The 18308-nt window shown below is 49.2% G+C and overlaps 3 protein-coding genes across 3 annotated transcripts; 1 reads left to right on the top strand and 2 right to left on the bottom strand.

Moving 5' to 3' along the window:
- Positions 1–2: 2 nt before the first annotated feature.
- Positions 3–5458, bottom strand: LOC128275719 (chitin deacetylase 1). Its single transcript, XM_053014317.1, has 5 exons — positions 5386–5458; positions 1767–1842; positions 1507–1679; positions 440–1434; positions 3–373 (listed from the first exon to the last, which is right to left on the bottom strand). Exons 1-5 carry the CDS (start codon positions 5456–5458, stop codon positions 95–97), a joined length of 1596 nt encoding a protein of 531 aa, XP_052870277.1. The 3' UTR covers positions 3–94.
- Positions 5459–6555: 1097 nt separating this feature from the next.
- LOC128272555 (chitinase domain-containing protein 1) lies at positions 6556–8220 on the top strand. The gene is made up of 4 exons (XM_053010381.1): positions 6556–6894; positions 6971–7151; positions 7213–7816; positions 7902–8220. Exons 1-4 carry the CDS (start codon positions 6610–6612, stop codon positions 8041–8043), a joined length of 1212 nt encoding a protein of 403 aa, XP_052866341.1. The 5' UTR covers positions 6556–6609; the 3' UTR covers positions 8044–8220.
- A 176-nt stretch (positions 8221–8396) lies between these two features.
- LOC128273723 (estradiol 17-beta-dehydrogenase 11) lies at positions 8397–16542 on the bottom strand. Its single transcript, XM_053011754.1, has 5 exons — positions 16387–16542; positions 11381–11498; positions 9010–9245; positions 8771–8932; positions 8397–8699 (listed from the first exon to the last, which is right to left on the bottom strand). Exons 1-5 carry the CDS (start codon positions 16540–16542, stop codon positions 8397–8399), a joined length of 975 nt encoding a protein of 324 aa, XP_052867714.1.
- Between the last annotated feature and the right edge of the window lie 1766 nt (positions 16543–18308).

The raw sequence follows: 18308 nt of genomic DNA, 5'->3' as shown, positions 1-18308 counted from the left end.
ATTCGTTCAACAGAAACAAAAGGAAATACAAAATACTCAATGTTATGAGTTATTTTTCTTGTAAATAAATTCCAAACTAAACCAAAAACCGGACTCAGTCTAATCCGAACTCGTTCCTGATCCACGGGTATTGGGCCGGGCATTCGTTGCAGGTATAAAGGTAGCGGTCTTGCTGCAGCACTCGACTGTGCAGCTTACAAGTACGGGGCAGATTACAGGCTTGCTCCTGCGGATCAAGCTGCTTAGGTCGGCACTGCCAGGGTTCGAAGCGGCCAAGCTGGTTCGAGGTCGTCGGATTACGCATCCACTCGATGGCCTGGTTGCCGGTAACGAAATACACATCCGGATATTTGGCCATATCGTCCAGGAATCTCTGCAACGCGGAAAGCAAGATCAACCGTGTACGGTTCGAAACTTTCTTAAGACTAAAAAGGCTCACCTTGAAAGCATCCAGATACTCCTGTTTGCGGAACCAGGTCGAGTGAAAAAACAATCCGAGTGGAGCCCGATTCGAGTGGTAATGGCGCTTGAAGTTGTGCACAAACATCCGGTACGCGTCCTCGCCGTTCATGTGCGGTGGGCAAGTGTCTACCATGCCGCACGTGTAGTCGCCGGCCTCGAGCTGGTTCATTACCAGCTCCCAGATGCCCGGATAACTGCGTGACGGACAGTACTGATGGACGCCATTGCACGCGTGCGGCATCTTGTAGTCAAGGGTATAAGGCCACAACGGGGGGTTGGAGTGGGGGGCCACCATCGACGAATCATAGACGAACCCAAACTCCTTCATCATCAGAAACTGACGGTTCCAGCCGACGCGCAGAAACGGAACACGCATCCCGCGAAGCTCTTCCATGCGCACGTTCGCGAACCGATTAACGATGTTCGCTTGGCCAACCATTTCATCGAACCAATCCTCGATGGTTGCGTTCCGCGACCACCACTCTTCCGGGCCGCGATGGGTGATGGAGTGGATCGCAATTTCGTGCCCGTCGTTCCAGAGACGCTGCACCTGGGCATAGTTGGTGTACTGATGCGAGACAAAGAACGTCGCTCGGATCGGGCAGCCGTTCGGGTTTTTGCGGCCGGCCGTGAACAGCTTCTCGGTGTAGAGTTCCCAGTTTTCAAAATTGACCGCATCATCAAATGTTAGCAAAATCATCTGTGGCGTGTGGTATCGCTCCAGTCGGCCCGGAATCACCGTGCCGTCCTTGGAGCAGTAACAGTCCGGCAGGACGCAGACGACAGGGTCACACGGATACACGGGGTCCGGATCGTGGTCTGCATCGCACCATCCCTCGTCCGATCCGTCGGCACAGTCTACCGATCCGTCGCAGAAGTACTCCTTCGGCAGGCAGGTGCCATCGCCACAACCCAGCTGTGATCGTTCTTCACACTTTGCATCTTTAAGCAAGGGTTTCGGCACGCGGGCCTCTGGGGAAGGAGCAAACGAGAAGGAGCAGATTAAATGTGTGGCCGCTAAAGTATGCGGCCGGTGACACTTACCCGCCGTAACGTCACAGTTTTCGACGTTCTGCTTGAAATCACAGATTTGGCGCGCAACGTCGAACAGCAACCCAACGGAACACTTGAACTCGAACACTTCCCCGTCCAGGCACAAGTAGTACTTGGCGCACTCGGTGTTGGTCCACATCTTGTGCACCGGTCGGTCGGGATTTCTGCATTGGCGATAGATAAAATCGTTAACTAACAGCTTGGAAGAGTGCTTTTTATGGATGGGGAGTCGGCGAGAAGCCTGGACTGACCTGTAAAACAATCCATCCTCGAAGCAGGGAACTGTGTTTTTGAGACTCCGCTTAACGAGGTTGCTTCCGTGCGCCGCTGAAAGGTGTCAGACCACAGGGTAAAAACGAAACAAACGAATGAGCAAAAATGCATTCCGATATGCTACGGTGGTTCCCGCGACAATCGGATACACGAGAATTAAAACGACCCATAATGCACCGCTAGATTGGCTTCCGAGGTGTATCAGAATGAACTAACTCTCCTTCTTCTTCGTAGGAATCCGAATAAAATCCCTCTTTCGAGCGGAACGACATCGAATGCGCTGCGCTCGAAACGAATGGCAGTATCAAGACGGAAGAAAGGTGGAAAATTTAGGTTAAAGCATGAGAAATGTGAACCATATTTCTTCCGGAATCTTGCCTCTGTGAGCTGGTTCGTCCGGCGCGCGCTGAAAGGAAAGCGACCCGAACCGGAGCGATAGAGTCATTTCAACGCGATCTATGCACGAAGTGCACGTGGGAAATCCGCTTCAGCTAGGGGATTCGAAGAAGCAATGCAGCGAACTAGTCGATATTGCAAAAAGAAAAGGCGAGCTTTTCCAGTACTCGGAGGTCGCTGCTGTGCATTGTTGTGTCGAGTTTTGTGGTTCGCCTAAAACGGTTCCAAACAAACAGAGTGAACTTTCGAAATTATGACATCGTTTGGTTTGGCGGGGCACGCATTAATTTCAGCTCTTTCACGCTGAAACTATGCTGAACGGACCTCTGCACAATGGGTGGGATTGAAATTTCGACCCCAAAACCGACGCTTCTTCCTGCTGCTCCGGAGGCGGGCACGGAGAATGCACGGTGCTTCTACCAGCAGCAATCCGCCTGCCACCGCAAGATTCTTCCACTTTCTACTTTTTTGCTATGGCTGCGCTAATTGAATGAATCATTTCCAGTAACTAGCCATTCCGTGGGCCCCGTTGGGCGGTGGGGCGGTCAGTGTTGTTAATCCAAGCATTACAACATTGCGTTTCGGTTCGGGTTGCGCATTGTTTTATTCTCTATTGCGTAAACTCCGTCGACCAGAACAGCCGACGGGCGGAACAGTTGGGTTGACTAAACCGGACGTGCAGAGTGATGAAATGCAGAACTGGAAGCTGTTTTTAATACGATTGGAGCTGAAGACGTCCAAAGTAACATGTCACACATTCTTAAATTTAATCCGTAGGACGTATTCGTCCTCCGCATATGGCGATTGTTGCAACTTTATTCTGAGGCAATTTCGTTAACAACCTTGTTGCGAAAAAAACAGTGGCCAATTGAACCCCATTTGCCGTCCCCAGATGCTGCTGATCACCGATAAGGCGATCACCACGCGGCACGGTGCATGCGACACGTGCATTTACTACGCTGCACCATATCGCTTGTGGCGTTTTCTCATCACCTTTGGCTCTTGGGGACCTTCGGATCTAAATTTTCGATTAGATAACCCAGTCCGGCGGCGATCGGGTCAAAAAAGGTCTTCTTCCAGCGCGTCGTGTTGCACTGCAGTCAGGCCGGCAGGTTGGCTCAAGTATCCATACGTAATTACTGGCAGGGCGCAATGTGCCATGCGAACGTGCCACCAACGCGTGGGCCATTTTTTCGAACCATCCGACGAAAGTGTTCGCTAGTTTGCGAGATGAAAATGATAAGCAGCGTACAGGTAGGGACGGCAGGAAGTGGTGCTACAATGCCCCGCTCGAGCCCTCTTCAGGAGCTCTAGAGCTCGGAGGAGAGGAGGATCACATAAGACCTGTTTTGTTTTTCGAGATTAAACAACGACCGCACGTAAGTGTCTCGTCGAACATGTTTGCGGGATTCGGTTCCAGCCGCAACCCGTGGGAAAATGTTTAGCTCCGCAGGAGTCTTAGGTCCCATAAGGTCTAAACAATCGACCGCCGACTGTGACGGCCACATTCCGGCGAAGGGAAACTAACCTAACCGGAGACCGTACGCAACCGTGGCGCGAAAGCCGATCGTTGGCCGATTAGCGTAAGTGTCGATTGCACTTTCTTACTTTCCGGGGCCAACTGCGGCGTGTCACAAAACCGGAAATGTATCTCTGTATGCTCCACCTAGGCCATTCTCTCGCTCGCAAAAAAAAACTGAACCAAATAGACGGCAGCGCACTGCACAACCCGCGGGGTGGCCAAGTAAACCCACCAGTCTCGCTCGTAATGTCATGATCAAATAACGGCTCTACGCCCGGTCGATCGTACGCTACCCAAGGATCGATGCCCGTGGTTGCAGAGGGGAAAATATATTTGTAATTCAATTTTCCATGTCACCATTTCCAGTTTCCAGTTTTTCTCGCCTCAGCCCGCCCGGCCCGTCGGTTGATAAGTACCGTTTAGCGGGGAGGGCTGAGCGCTCGCCCAGCGGCAGCGGTGGTTCCAGTCTGATTTACATTTATTTTTCTCGATCATTTCCTTTGCCTCTCGCTTTCCAGCCACGGCAAATGCCACCGAGGGTTTCCTTTCAACCCAGTTTTTCGAGTGTCATTTTCCACCGTTTGCCCAACGGTGTCGTTTTTCTTTCAATATTATGTGGCACATATTTTCCTTACCGCTGCCTTTGTGTATAATAACGCTTGTAGAGCTCTACAGCTGGCCCCGTGTGCGATACTGCACTCGAATGAATCATTAATTACCTTCAGCGCATCTGGTGCAGAAACGCAAGGGGAACCAATTTTTCAGTTTGTTTGATTTAACGCCAAACTGTGGGCTTACTGGGTTTGCTTTCTGAGTGTCGTCCCGGTTTCGATCAGCGTTAAAAATCAGCGTGTTGCTTTAAAATTGTTCTTCCAGACCCTGGCCCGGCTTCGTTTAGTACAGTTACCAACATTGCAGCATCAGAAATTTGTAACATCAGATGCAACGATCGACCCAAACGGCGGGAAGCTTCTAGAGCGTGAACCACCACAAGAAGCTTCTAGAGCGTGTTCCTGTTCTGTGTTTCCCCGAAGTGCTCAGCCGTCCCATTTACGGCTCGAGAAATACAAAGTACCTCATAGGTAAAGTCACTCCATCGTTGCAGATGCATGTGCGGTTTTCCGTCTTCAACACTTTCCATGTTTCCGTGCGGTTTCTGTGTGCGGGAAATTTCACTTCCGGCCGTCGTTCCGAACCTAGCCCAACACGGCGCCACAGACTCGTACTCGTAAGTCTTTCCACTGGAACACACATTCCCGAGGCGACAGCAACCCGCGGCCCGGCCGCCCAACTCGTTGCTCGAAATCAAAATCTCTCGTTTCCGCACCCGGTTTTCAGTAACTAGAAATCCGAAACGCAATGCAATTTTTCCCTTTCTTCGTTTAACCCCGTTGGGATTGTCGCTTTCCCAGTCACCGCGGGTCGATCGCTCCGCGGAATGGAGACGATCTTCTCAGCATCGCCGCTCCCCGATGCATCGCGCTGCAACCACGAATGCATCATTACTTCTGAGCGGTGCTGCGTTTGCGGTTTCAGTTTTTTATCTTTAGTTTTTCTCTCCCGCCGGCAGCAGCAGCAGGTGGTTAGCGCTGACACGCCTAACGCCAGAAGCCAAACCCTCACTTCCGCGCCAAATCTACTCGCCCTCGAGTAGATCTGGGATCTGGCCCACCACGTACCGTTTCCAGTGAAAGTGATCAGCGCCGACAGCGTGCAAAGTAAAAATAGACCCATTCCGGTTAAGTTGGTCATTTTTTCACGGTGGCTGGTGACTCGTACTGGTGTCGTTGAGCTGCTCCTTCTTACAAACTGGCCTCCTGGCCCGGTGGTGGTTTACGTGATGGGTTTCGGGTGTTTTCTAGCAGTTTATATCATTTTTAATTTCTTAAATGCACTCACAATATCACTTAAAGCACTGTCACACTTTTCAATCGTTTCACCTTATCGTAGCGCGCCATTCTTGATGGGTTTCAGTTTCACACTTGTGACACGCATACCAGTTCCGGTTTGTAGTCCTGGTCCGGAAGCAGAACTCGTCAACCGGTCGAAAAGAGCTTCGCGTGCGCAAGAAGTGCGGTCAGCAGTTGCGCGAAAGCGCTGCGTATCAAGCGGTCGAATCCCAGATTTGCAAGATTTGTGCGACTTTTCTACTTTTACTTTCACCGAGCCTGCTCCCGGTTCCGTAGGAGAGTCTCAGCCAGTACTAAGACTCATGTTCGACGATTGTTGATATGTTGCTTTTTAGTTTCTTCTTGTAACATTCATCCACCTTTCACTGAAGCACTGCGGGGGATTGTTGATTACTTTCCGGTCACCGATCGTATCGAAACCGAATCGGCCAATCGAAATTGTTGACACTCTGCGTAACTAACGTCCGATGCAAATATGCAACCGCGAACCGCGAACAAAAAGGGCCACCACGAGGCCGAACTCGTTTATCCGCACGCGCGCGATCGTTCCAACTTCTTGCCAGCTACTGAGAGGCGTTTCAATTTAGTTTGTTAGTTTTATAACGTAGCCGACGCGAAACATGCGTGAAATTGCGGAGCGTGACTCGAAGAGAATCAAAGAGCGCGAGAGAAAGCAAACCAAGAGATGAAAGAAAGATCTCTCGATCCACCTCGATCTGTTTGTGATCGCTCTAGCAAGACGCTAGCAAAGCATGAAACATTTCACCGAAGGAAATATTTTCAACTGTCAATTTGTTCATTTCGGTGTTCATTTTCACCGCGCGCTGTCAAACCGGCGATAACCACCGGAATGTAAACAAACCCGAATTCCGGCCGTATTCGATATGGAATTGTGATTCACAGCCCGGTGATAACACGGTTATCAGATCCTGCGGCATATCGCAGCACTTTCTAGTCAGTGACGTCGTCGGCGGTACGTTTACCTTCTCCAAGATGCTGCTCCAGAGGCCATCGAATCGGCTTATTGTGGCCTTCGTGGCGGTTTGTACGCTCGTGAACCATGTTGCCTTCGCTACACTGTCCCCATCTGATAAGACTAAGGCCAAAAAGGTGAAAGAAGTGAAGCTGAAAGTTGGCCCTCAGCCTGCGAACGTGTACGAGCGCGGCCTGGTACAGGGAGAGCCCTCTGCGAAGGACATAATCGTGGAGAACGGGGCGTACTACGAGCATACGTCCAACAAGCTGTTCGATGGCAAAGTTCTAGGCTTCGTAACGCCGGTAGGTTCCCAATCGGTGAAGCATCATGATTTCCGAAAGGATCCACACATTCATATATCGTTCCTTGTTGTTGCAGTGGAATAATCATGGATATGACGTGGCCAAAACATGGGGCGCCAAGTTCGATTACGTGTCACCGGTTTGGCTTCAGGTTCTGCGGAAAGGTCCCAAACAGTACGAAATCGCCGGAGTGCACGACATCGATGATGGATGGGTGAAGGATGTCAAGAAAGCGGGCTCATCGATTAACAATCGAGGTACACCGTGCCACCTCGTGTGCAGTAATCTTCACTCACGTTCTGTCGTCCTTGTTTTCAGTCGTGCCACGGGTTCTCTTCGATCGCTTCACCGATCGCGACTTTTCACAGCTACTAACGTACCCCGAGGAACGGTTCATCGTTGCGAAACTCTTGCTGGCCACGGTCCGCAAGCACAAATTTGATGGATTCGTGCTGGAAGTTTGGTCACAGCTAGCGGCGCGCGTCGAGGACAGTTACCTGACTGGGTTGGTGGAAGAAATTTGCACCACACTCACCGCGGCTTCGTACGACTGTATCCTTGTGATTCCGCCGGCACGGAAAGAAACGTACGATCTGTTCTCGCGCAAGCACTTTGAAGCGCTTGCCCCGTTTGTGACGGCCTTTTCGCTGATGACGTACGACTTCTCCAGCGTGCAACGACCGGGGGCCAACGCACCACTCTATTGGGTCCGGAACGCTGTGCTTCACATCTGTCCGGATGGGGCGGAGAACTTGGCAGAAAAGCGTGCCAAGATAATGTTGGGCCTCAATATGTACGGTAGCGATTTCACGCCCAACGGTGGCCAACCGATTGTGGCCCACGAGTTTTTGGCGTTTCTGAAGCATCTGAAAGGCCACCTCACGTACGATGAGCACGATGTGGAAAATTTCTTCGAAGTGAAGTGAGTTTCCGATACCGAGCGCCATAGTGGCCAACCATAATGTTTTCTCCCTGTTTCTCTGTTTCTGTCTCTGTCGCTTTACCAGGACTTCCAACGGGCGGCACATGGTGTTCTATCCGACACTGTTCTCCATCGACGAGCGCCTCAAGCTGGCGCGGGAACTAGGAACGGGCCTGTCAATTTGGGAGCTCGGCCAAGGGCTGGATTACTTCTACGATCTATTCTAAGGTGGCTCTAAGAGGAGCTTTAATTACCACACCTGACTCCCTGGAATCAGTAATTCCAGACCGTTCGCAAGCAATACATTATGGATGAATAGTTTTATTTGCTAAACAATATTTTCGTGATCCTTATTATTAGTGCATTAATTATCTTAATGCAATGTTTATGGGTTTATTTCGATAATACAGTACTATAAAAAATTTCGCACGTAAACGGTCACAATACTATCGGGGACAATAGGCCGTTTCTGCCGGCAGTTCCCCCGTAGGCATAGTTAAAAACATATTCGAAAGAAAAGAAATAACGATACGTTATGGATGACAGCACGGGAGCGTTGTTGTTTGGGCCGGGCCGGTCCTTAGCCGCTTGTCGCTTTGCCCCGGCCACGGAATCCCATCATCGTTTCCGGTCCCTTCATCACTCGGTACATCAGTTCCCAGCACATCTTGGCGGGCAGCAGACATTTCAACGGCAGAAACATGCGCACATGGTCCGGTAGTGTGCAGGTTACTTCGTTCTTAAGTATCGATCGCACCATACTATCGGCGACGTGCGTCGGTTCCAGCATCGGCAGAAGGCGCGGCTTGCACCCGGCAAACATTCCCGTGTTGATGTAGTAAGGACAAACGAGCGTCAGGTGTATGCCATCGTAGCCGTGAGTCTGCAACAAATCGAATGAACACACGTTAGATTGGTCACTTGTCTCCGTTAGTCCGTTTTTTGTTTCCGTACCTTCAGTTCCGTGTAAAGGGCTTCATGGAACCCGACGCAGGCGAACTTCGTTGCACTGTAGTCCGTACACCCGTACGTGCCGAGCAAACCAGCAACCGAGCCTACGGTGACGATGTGGCCGCTGTTTGCTTTCATCATTTCCGGCAGAAAGGCTCGGGTGGTCTGCGGGAAACGACGAAAATGCGTTACAGGACCTGAGACATCTTGCAAGCCGGTTCTCTGCTTCCGATGCTACTCACCCAATAGTGTGACAAAATGTTGACGGCATAGGTACTCTCGATCGCCTTATCCGAGAGCTCCCACAGCGGACGGCAGGCCACGATTCCGGCATTGTTGATAAGCACCCCGACGGGTCCCACCTCCTGCTGTACCTTCTTGGCTGCCTCGTACACTTGCTCGCGCTCCGATATGTCCACCAGATACGTTCGGCAGCGGTAGCCCTCGGCCTCCAGGGCATCGGCTGTGCCCTTCAGTGCTGTGGGGCCAGGACAGAAGAAGACAAATGAAAATCGGAGAGATAACATCAGAAAACCTTCTCTTGTAATACAGCATGTTTCTTTTTGCGTAACCCTTAGACCGCCGCGTCCACACGGGTTGGCCTTTGATCAGTGTGTTGGGACCATTAATCATGCGAGCTGGTGGACGAACGGAGTGTGTAGCATAAACCACACCATTAAAATATGCTTTTCTACGGCCAAAGATGGCATAAATCAATTGTCAACCAATGGTTGGCTAATTTCTTGGCTTGGCTAGAGTACTTTATATCACACCATCAGCGGGACGGGTTCTTTGGCTAAGCAATTTAATCAATAAAACTTACACCCACTAGAGACTATTGTAATCACGTGACGAAACGATCAAGCGGAAGCCAAGAAACGGTGCAGCCCTTGATCGATTAATATTCTCCGGATAGAAAAATAAGACACAACAATCCCGCCCTCCAATGGACCATTGTCGGTGTAGGGTGCAATTATCTGTCTCGTGCCATGAGCAATCTGATTAAACACGTTGATCTCTTCATAGACATTTCGTTCGAGGTAAACTGAGGTCTCGGCGGAGCGCGTGTCGCTAGACGCGAAGTTTTATGATAATTTTATGCGCCGGCAACGAATTAGTAGATAAACTATCTCTCTCTGTCATCGCTTGGGACACATGATTAGCCGGATGGGGCTTTTCTACGTACGATAGGTCTAGACAGTATGTGCCCTGTTTAGTTTGGTGCCAATTAGGTGCTTGCTAAGCAGACCCTACGTTGGTTGATCTGCTCACTATGACGGCAGCCTTAGTATCAACGAGTCCCGGGAAATCGGACCGTTCTATTTTGTGGCCACTGGGCACATGACCGGTGATGTAATGATGATTTTCGCACATTATTGTTACGTAAGTAGATGGCTCGCCAAGCAATTTCCCCAGCTACTCATGCGCTTCGAGTTGAGCGCATGATTCATTGAAACTTGTATACCTCCCGAAGCCGCCAACCAATCGGCATAGTTAATTGGGACCAATGCGGAAGCTGCAACAATAAAGAAAGCGATTCGTAAACTCGCTGAACACGTTAACCTATTTCGTGTGTGTTTTTCGCTTTGATCAACGATCATAAGAGTCAAAACTGAGCCGGTTCGCGGTCAAGCAGGTGCGCAGGTGATGCTCTTCGTTGGGGACGGACAGGAGGGCACAGGCACGGCAACGGCGGATTGTGTCCGTGTTTGTGCATAATTTTCTAACGGTAACTTGCGTAAGGCCGCCAAATTCAAAGGAACCGCGTACTGGATGGCATTTTCAGCGCATTTCAGGGACACATGTTGGCTAAAATTTACATTTTACGTCCCGATCGCGATATGATACCACAAGCATTCGACACCCGTGTGCCTGCACGATCGTTGCTCGATCGATTTGGTCGATCGTTGCTCGATACAATTGATACAGCCCGTGACTCTGGCTGTTCACTGCTGATCCCGCTGGATCCCAGATTATCCGGTATCGTGCTATTTGAAACATCACATCGTTTTGTTGAATTCAGATTGAGTTACACCAAAAAAGGGAAGATTCATTAGCATGTTGTATGTCACCCAAGCCACACCTGGAGACAATTAAACCACTATCATAGAGGAAGTGCTGTTAAGTCACGTTTCTGCCAGTTTTGGTGTTTCTATGAACTGCCGCTGGATGCTGGATGCTAAATGAATGGTAGACTTGTCTATTCGTCTCCTAATAGGTTGTCCAGGGGCTAGTTTTCTAGCTAATCCTTTGTGTAAGTTATCACTTTCGTGCCGCATCCAAATTTGTCCTACGCCGTGCCATCACGAGCTTACAGACAGTGCCATTAATCAGTAGCCGCTAGTGCTAAAACGTTTATTTCGACGATGGCTAGAAAATCATTCCCTCCCGGACAGACGATAGACAGCCGGATTAGGAATTCATTCGTCGAGGGGCCATGTCTCAGAAAAGCTACTCTCTACGTTCATCCATCACTGGACAAGGGTTTACAAGTGGTGAGCATATATATTTGGCTTTGTCGCATCGCAGTAACGCATGCGAAACTAGGAAGCAGCTCGTGCCGTGCGAGGTGGCAAAGTGAGAATTTATGTAAAGTGGAATGCCTGTGCTTACCGTCTTTATTGATGTCCCAGATGACGACCCGGGCCCGTAGGCGCGCAAAGTTCAGGGCCACTTGGCGGCCTACACCTCCTCCACCTCCAGTTATCAGCACGACTTGGCCAGCGACATCCTGTGGGGAGATAAAAATTTCTTTAAACTCCATGTTTGGGTTTTGGGTGCGGCGTGGCATTTGGGTCCTGGCGCACTAGCGCACCGCCGGCTGAACATGCTTTTTAGCGATCCACACCATTCGATAGGTTGGCGGTCGGTCGGCATAATGAGGTCGAGAAAGGGCTTGGCTCTGTGAGCTGACCACACTGCAAACAGCGGCTTGGTTTGTTGTGTTACCTACTGCTGCCAGTCATTCGATCTGTCGATCGGTTTATTGTCACTTTTAAACGCATCTCTCGCAGCCGTTACTCGGCGGTTTTCGATTCTTTTCGCAACCCCGCGCGAACGGAGTGGAAATTAAACGTAACGCTCCCATCGAATGCTTTCAAAACAGCGTGCTTGGCGTTGGTGACACGGACTTTCTAACAAAATCCCCAGGGTTCATTGGACACTCGTCGCAGGTCAACCAGTCGGATGTCGGAGTTCAGGTTTGGCTACCAGGTTGCGTCAAGTGGGAAGTCCATCATCATTACCCGGTCACATATTTGCATTCGCTATGCCCGTTGGCTCGTAGGCGGGTTAAAAATATCACATGCTGGTGATAGATTGATTCCTCACGATCCTTCGCTTCGTTGGAGAGCGATCGAATTATGCTAAGCGTTGCTGCGCTTGCACAAGATTGCTTTGACCGCGCCAGTTGAGTGATTGCCGAAGTCCGCTGAATGTGTGATCGCGGCAGCCAGCTTGCCGGGACGATTAAATATGACCGATCGGCTAAATTGGTCGATTATGCAAGTGGAGGTGAGTGGACACTATAATTGTTTAATGAATCAATTAATTTACCGTCGACGGAGGTGTCATTTGATCGCAAATTTATTTTCCTGTCCGTGTGGAATGGAAACTGGACACTAAGCTACCGTTGCGGTACAAGTCTATCGGACAGGAGGTTAATTAGTTACATAAAATGTTATTGTTTTTAAGTGTTGTCAAGCAAAATTCCTCTAATACCTTGTAATGCACCTACTATTTCAAAAAGAGTGTGAAAATTACAACAAAACGCGAACCAAAAACGAGGTACGACGGCGGAGTGATGTGTATCGTAACCAAGTGTCACACCTTTATCGTCCACCAAAGCACACTGGAAAGAGCCGTAAGTGCTTTCGTGGCACCGGCAAAACCATAAGGCTCCTTCCGACTCCACTTAATGGCCAGTCAAATAAAGCACGTCTCAACGATGACGCTCGAGAGACAGAAATGGCTTTATCTTCTTCAGTTCATCACTGGGTGGACACGTATTGACTGGCATATGGCACAGAAAATCGCACTACCCTTCGAAAAGGGACCTCAAACAAGCGGCCTGGTTGGCCTGTTTGCCAATGCCACGATGACGTGATGCAAAATGAACAAGAGCGGCTCGCCCGCGGCAGCTATTTGGCCAGCTCTTCAGTGACAAAGCCCCCCCGTCAGCTGCAGTGACTGTGTCCGTTAAGTGCACTACAGAAGGTCAACTGCAGCCGCTACCCACGCCCATCGATTTCACTTGCTAGGGTGATCGGTAAAAATGGGGAACCCCTTTGTTTTTGTATTTTTGCGCGCTTTTTCTGTGTATTTTCCCCCTTTTTTCTACACCAAACTTAGCCGGCGGCTTCAATCTTATAAATTGAACGTAATAGATAATGTGATACTAATGGGCGCCCCCGGGCCACGCGGCACGCTGTCAGCGCCACCGGATTTTGTTGTCCCGTCGTCGCGTAATTGCCCATTAGGCGCCGCTCCCGCTGACGCGGAGAAATTGCGTTCGAGCGCAGGAAACGATCGCACGCGGACCGGATACCAGCGAGTAATTTTCTCCGGCGCTCTATTTTCGGTCCAAAGCGCTGCTGGATTTTTGCATTTTGCCGCCCGCGGGTTCGTCGCTTGAGAATGGCGCTCCACGCCCCGTTGATGTCTTTTGTGTTTTGGTTTGGTAGCTTTCGTTTTTGCGAATACTGTTTGTGCCCCATTCGTAAGAGGATTGAGGGAGATTTAACGTACACTTACGTGAGCAGGGGTCCGCAAAAAATACGTTTTCGCAAAACATAATAACCTTCGGCGCTCCGGCGTAGGGTAATTGACATTTTGAATGTATACGGGAACAGGGCGACTTTCTTAAGCTTCACCAACAACCGGTTCCATTTGGACGTGGAAGGTGCTACGGGTGCGGTTTTAATTTTTTATGCGAAACAATTGGGTTGACAATTGTGAAACGACTGCACTGTCGAGAAAGCTCACATGATGCTGAGCTGAGCCGACGAAATCTTTGCAAAGAGATTTTAACGATTCAATTCACTGCTTCGAGGGTTTGAAGGACAGGACACCAAACTTAGGCCCCGTGCTCAACAGTGGTTGTGTAACACCCTTGTGGTGCTCTCTCATCGGTGGGCATATGTGACACGATTGTTTGGTTAATTTATTCTTTTATGGTCCAGCAGACTAGAACGGATTATTAATAGTGCAACCAGCAACACCGTCACATAACGTGGCCCACCGTGGTTACGGAACAACGATCCGTAAAACGGCTTAGTATGGCAAAAAATCATTAAATACCAACTCTCATTCATGGGTTCAGTGGTAATGGTTAAGTAACGCATCCTTCCGATTTTCCCCTCCAGGCTTCTGATCTTGAACGGGCGCAGTCAATGTTCCTGTGTGTCACTGCGCGTTACACACATAATTTCTAATCGCTGCAAATGAACGATCACTTGACGCTCGGGACACCGCTTAGCGCCATTGCAGTGACACGCAATCGCATGGTAATGAGAGCCACGCAAGCGCACCGTTTATTGACAATCGTCAGTTTAAGCTTTCCCCACAAACGCGAATGGCGAAGTTCGATCGTCCGGTGATCGATTTCACCCAGATTCAAAGAGCTGCAGCTCGGGTCAACGAACGTTTTGGGCTCGGTCGTGGGTTCGGAAAGCCTTCCGAAAAGGAACTGATAATTGAATTGTGATGTCAACCAGGCGTTTCGCGCCAACCTGTTCGTCAGATTAACTCCCCGAGGTCCCAATTTGAGGCGTTAAGCAAAAAGGTGTGTTTTTCTACTGTGTAACGGTTTTCGTTTCACATTTTCGCAACATGCAGAATGCTGCACTAGAAACCTAATTAGTGACGGAAAATTAAGGGCCAGGCACTTTATTTTCAATCAGTCTATGTTTTATTCCATTTTGTGCCTAAAACACTCCGTAAAAACGAACAACATGTGCCACAACTGTACACGTTTCTTTTGCCCGAATATTGAACTCGGTCGGTGCGGATAGTGATAATGAGTTTTACAAACATTACACACTCTCGCTAATTTTGTGACCAGACATTTATCGGTCAGTGGCCAGTTTGGGGTTGGTATCGAATGCTATAGAATACTGTCCCACAGAGGAGTGAAATGAGCCAGGGAGCAATGACATGACCCAGTTTATTGTGGTGAAAATGGACAAGAGAAGCTGTTTTGTTTGGGTTTGACGCCAACATAAACTCGTTTCGTTTCATGAGCAAAAAATGTAGACCACCGGAAGAACTTTTGAAGGAAAAGTGGGAAAATAATAGCACCAATCCCAATGTAGAGAGTGAAAGGAAAGCGTAAAGAACACTAGGAATTGCCAATCGGCAGCGGTAGCATAATTTATATGGCATATGCTAATGTCTTTCCTACTCTTGGTTCCCAGTCACTTTGAACTAAATAGACAAAGTAACGGGACAAGAACAGAATAGAATGAAAGTTTCCCGAATGAACACAAGCAGACGCGTTGCGGAATAGGGCCGAGAAGGGTGGAACAAATTTATTCATCCTTGGGAACCGGTTTCGCGGACCGTCGGGTATGGGGCACGGAGCTGGCAGTTGGCAGATGGGTAGTAAAACATTTCAGGTATGGTTTCGAGGCGTGCGCAAGTGATTGACGGTCACTGGCGATGTCCACAAAAATTCGTTTTCTCTTTCATCTGACCCCATTCGGTGCTGATAACGAACGGTGGTGCACAAGACGTCGGCGATCGCGATGCAAAAGATCGCGGGAACGCTCAATCTGCGGTAATGAAGGGCGTGAACCGAAGGCACATAATGTGGTCGGAGTTTTGTTTTTTGGCACAATAGTCTCCTGTTTACGTCATGCACCGTGCACACCCATCATTTGCGCTTATTCTGTTCAACGACGATGGCCACAGTTATCGCTGGAGCAAGGCAACAATAATTTGGGTGTTTCTCGTTGCACGTTTTACTGTTTTTAAGAAGATATTTTCGAAACGATATTTTGCCTATAATGATCGTTTTGTTGAACATATCTTTAATTGATCATTCCAAGGCAAGTATTTTGCCTTACTATCCCATTCAACGAAGGCTGCAACACACCACTCGAAAGGCGTTTTTCAAAAAGGGTGAAAGCATACACTAACCATCAATTGGCTAGTGTCTTGAGATCGATATCGAAAGTTCGATTGAAGTGGTTAAAAGGCTGCTGCACACGGGAAATCAAACCAACGTTGCATGGAACGTTGCATTCTGTTTTTGTTTATTTTGTGGTCGCATCAGCCAAAGCCGCTCGTACTTGAGCGAACGGTATGTCGATCATTTTAGCGAACTACAATGGAATTTTTTATATTAACATTACGTGATAGAAAACAGGGGCTGTGCAAGATAAGAATCACTTTTGATTAACAACAAACCACTCGCCAGCCTCACCAAATCAGTATGCCCATCGTCTCACGCATGAAAAGATGGTCGGCAATTATTACTTCAGGGTGCGCCATTCCGCCATTCAGTCAGTCATCAGGAACACATGTCACGAGAAACGGAAACCTTCTGCATTTGCATTCCAATGAGACCACAGGAGAGACCTTCTTCACGCTTTGCGAAAACCTTGAACAGGAAGATTTACCTTCAGCTTCCGAAATCGGTACGGTGTCAACGTGAGGGCGATCGTTTCCAGTGTATAGTAGATGGATTTGACAAAAAAGATCATCAGGTCGATCAGCAGCGAGAGGAAATGGTCGACCGGGTTCTCGTACATCATGTCACGCATTCGTAGCACCATTTTGGACGATTATCGCGTTCCGGCGGAGCGTTGTTTTCAGCGCCCGGCCGTAAAGGCGTGGAAAATAACGCCCGAAACTTTCCAAAACGTAGCGCCCTTGCCCGTGGCGCTAATTCGCACTGCACTTTTTGGTCTGAGTAGTAACTTGTTTCTCCCTGCTTGCTTGCGCTCACTTGTGGCCCCTACGGTGACCAAACTGTTGATCAACTTGTGGCAAAAAGCTCCGGATGCGGAACACAATGTTCAAATCCACACAAACCCACTGCCGCTTACGATCGCACAGCAAACATAATGCGCTATGCTCGCTTCCCGGTTCTTTTCTCCCCGCTATTCGGGTCAACCGGTATGACGCGTACACCGTTAGCAGTCGAGCTCCAGCTCTAGCCGCATCCGAACCGATTCGGCTTTCACGCCGTTCACCAGCGGACACCGTTCACGGAGGGCTTTCTTTTCCTTCTTCGACAGCCACGAACCCGATGGGGATCTCTTTCACTTGGCCGATAGCACGGACGATCCAAACTCTTGCGCGGTCCAAAGCCGACTGTAAGATGAAGGCTCACCCGGGAGCTTTGGACCACCGGAGGTTTGTGTGGAGGCCGCCTATCACGTTCCAACACCTGCGAAACGCCATACGGCGTGCTCACTCACGCAACTGAATCTTACACGATCGCCGTAGCCCTCGGAGTCCCGTCATCATTTCCATGATCGTGTGTAGAAAGCTCCACACTAAACCCTCTCTCTTTCTTTCACCGTCGTTCGGGGGCCCTTCCGATGTTGCGATGAGAAAATGCAGTGGGGCCTCTCCAAGGGCCGATTGTTTTGATACTGAAGCACGTGAAGCACCCACCGGATCAAACTGATGCAACTATGCTGAGTCGCGTGCATTTTTGAGTTTGTCGATCAGATTATGATGAGAAAACTGACCATGGTTGAAGTTAGCAGCATGTTTGATCAGTTGTTTTATTTGTTTCTTCCCCTTCCATCGGTAAATCGGACATCCGACGGCCGCTTTAAAGCGTTTTTGTTTCTTTTTCTTTACCGTTTTGTGTCCGTAAAGCAGGTCATGTTCATTTGACGGTGGAAAGCCTACCGAACGATGGGACCCCTATTTGATTTCGGTTCTTTCTGTCGTGCAGTGTGTAGAATAGTTTCACAGACACAAGAGCTATTAAATGTCACAATTCAATAGTTTAATTTCAACCTTTCAGTCGTCAAACAGTGTTTTCGAATATTTCTACCCAGCGGGCACCGAAAGACTGTGATCTTCGTTCCAAAACCTACGATCAACAGTGTGATAAGTTTCCACAGGTACCATCTTATGTAAAATGAAATCGGAGCGACTCGAAGGTGGCTGGATACGAAATGACGGTCCCTTAAACCTGTGCATCTCGACCAAAAATCTAACGAAACGCCACCAAGCGCCGGCCCGACCGGTTGCCATCGATTGTGAATTCCTAATGAAGAAGGAAAAGAGAAATTTCTTTCATCATCTCGTTTTTGGCCCGAAGAAGACACCCATCGAAATCGTCAAGGGCTGACTACATCTGGACATTGCACGCATGAGAATGCTGTTCAAATGCATGCACTACTGTTCAACGGTAGTTTGTGTGTTCAAACGAAATTTAGTTTTATTTTTTGACATTAAACAGCGACAGGGTCATTAAACCATCATCATAATCATCATAATGCTGCCACTATTGCCGACCACAGGGCCAGCGCTCCGAAGCGAAACACAAATGTCACACGGAAAGTCGTTACTATGCGTC

Source organism: Anopheles cruzii, chromosome 3 (assembly GCF_943734635.1).
Source record: "Anopheles cruzii chromosome 3, idAnoCruzAS_RS32_06, whole genome shotgun sequence".
Taxonomy (NCBI): Eukaryota; Metazoa; Arthropoda; class Insecta; order Diptera; family Culicidae; genus Anopheles; species Anopheles cruzii.
This window is presented reverse-complemented; position numbering and strand designations above follow the sequence as displayed.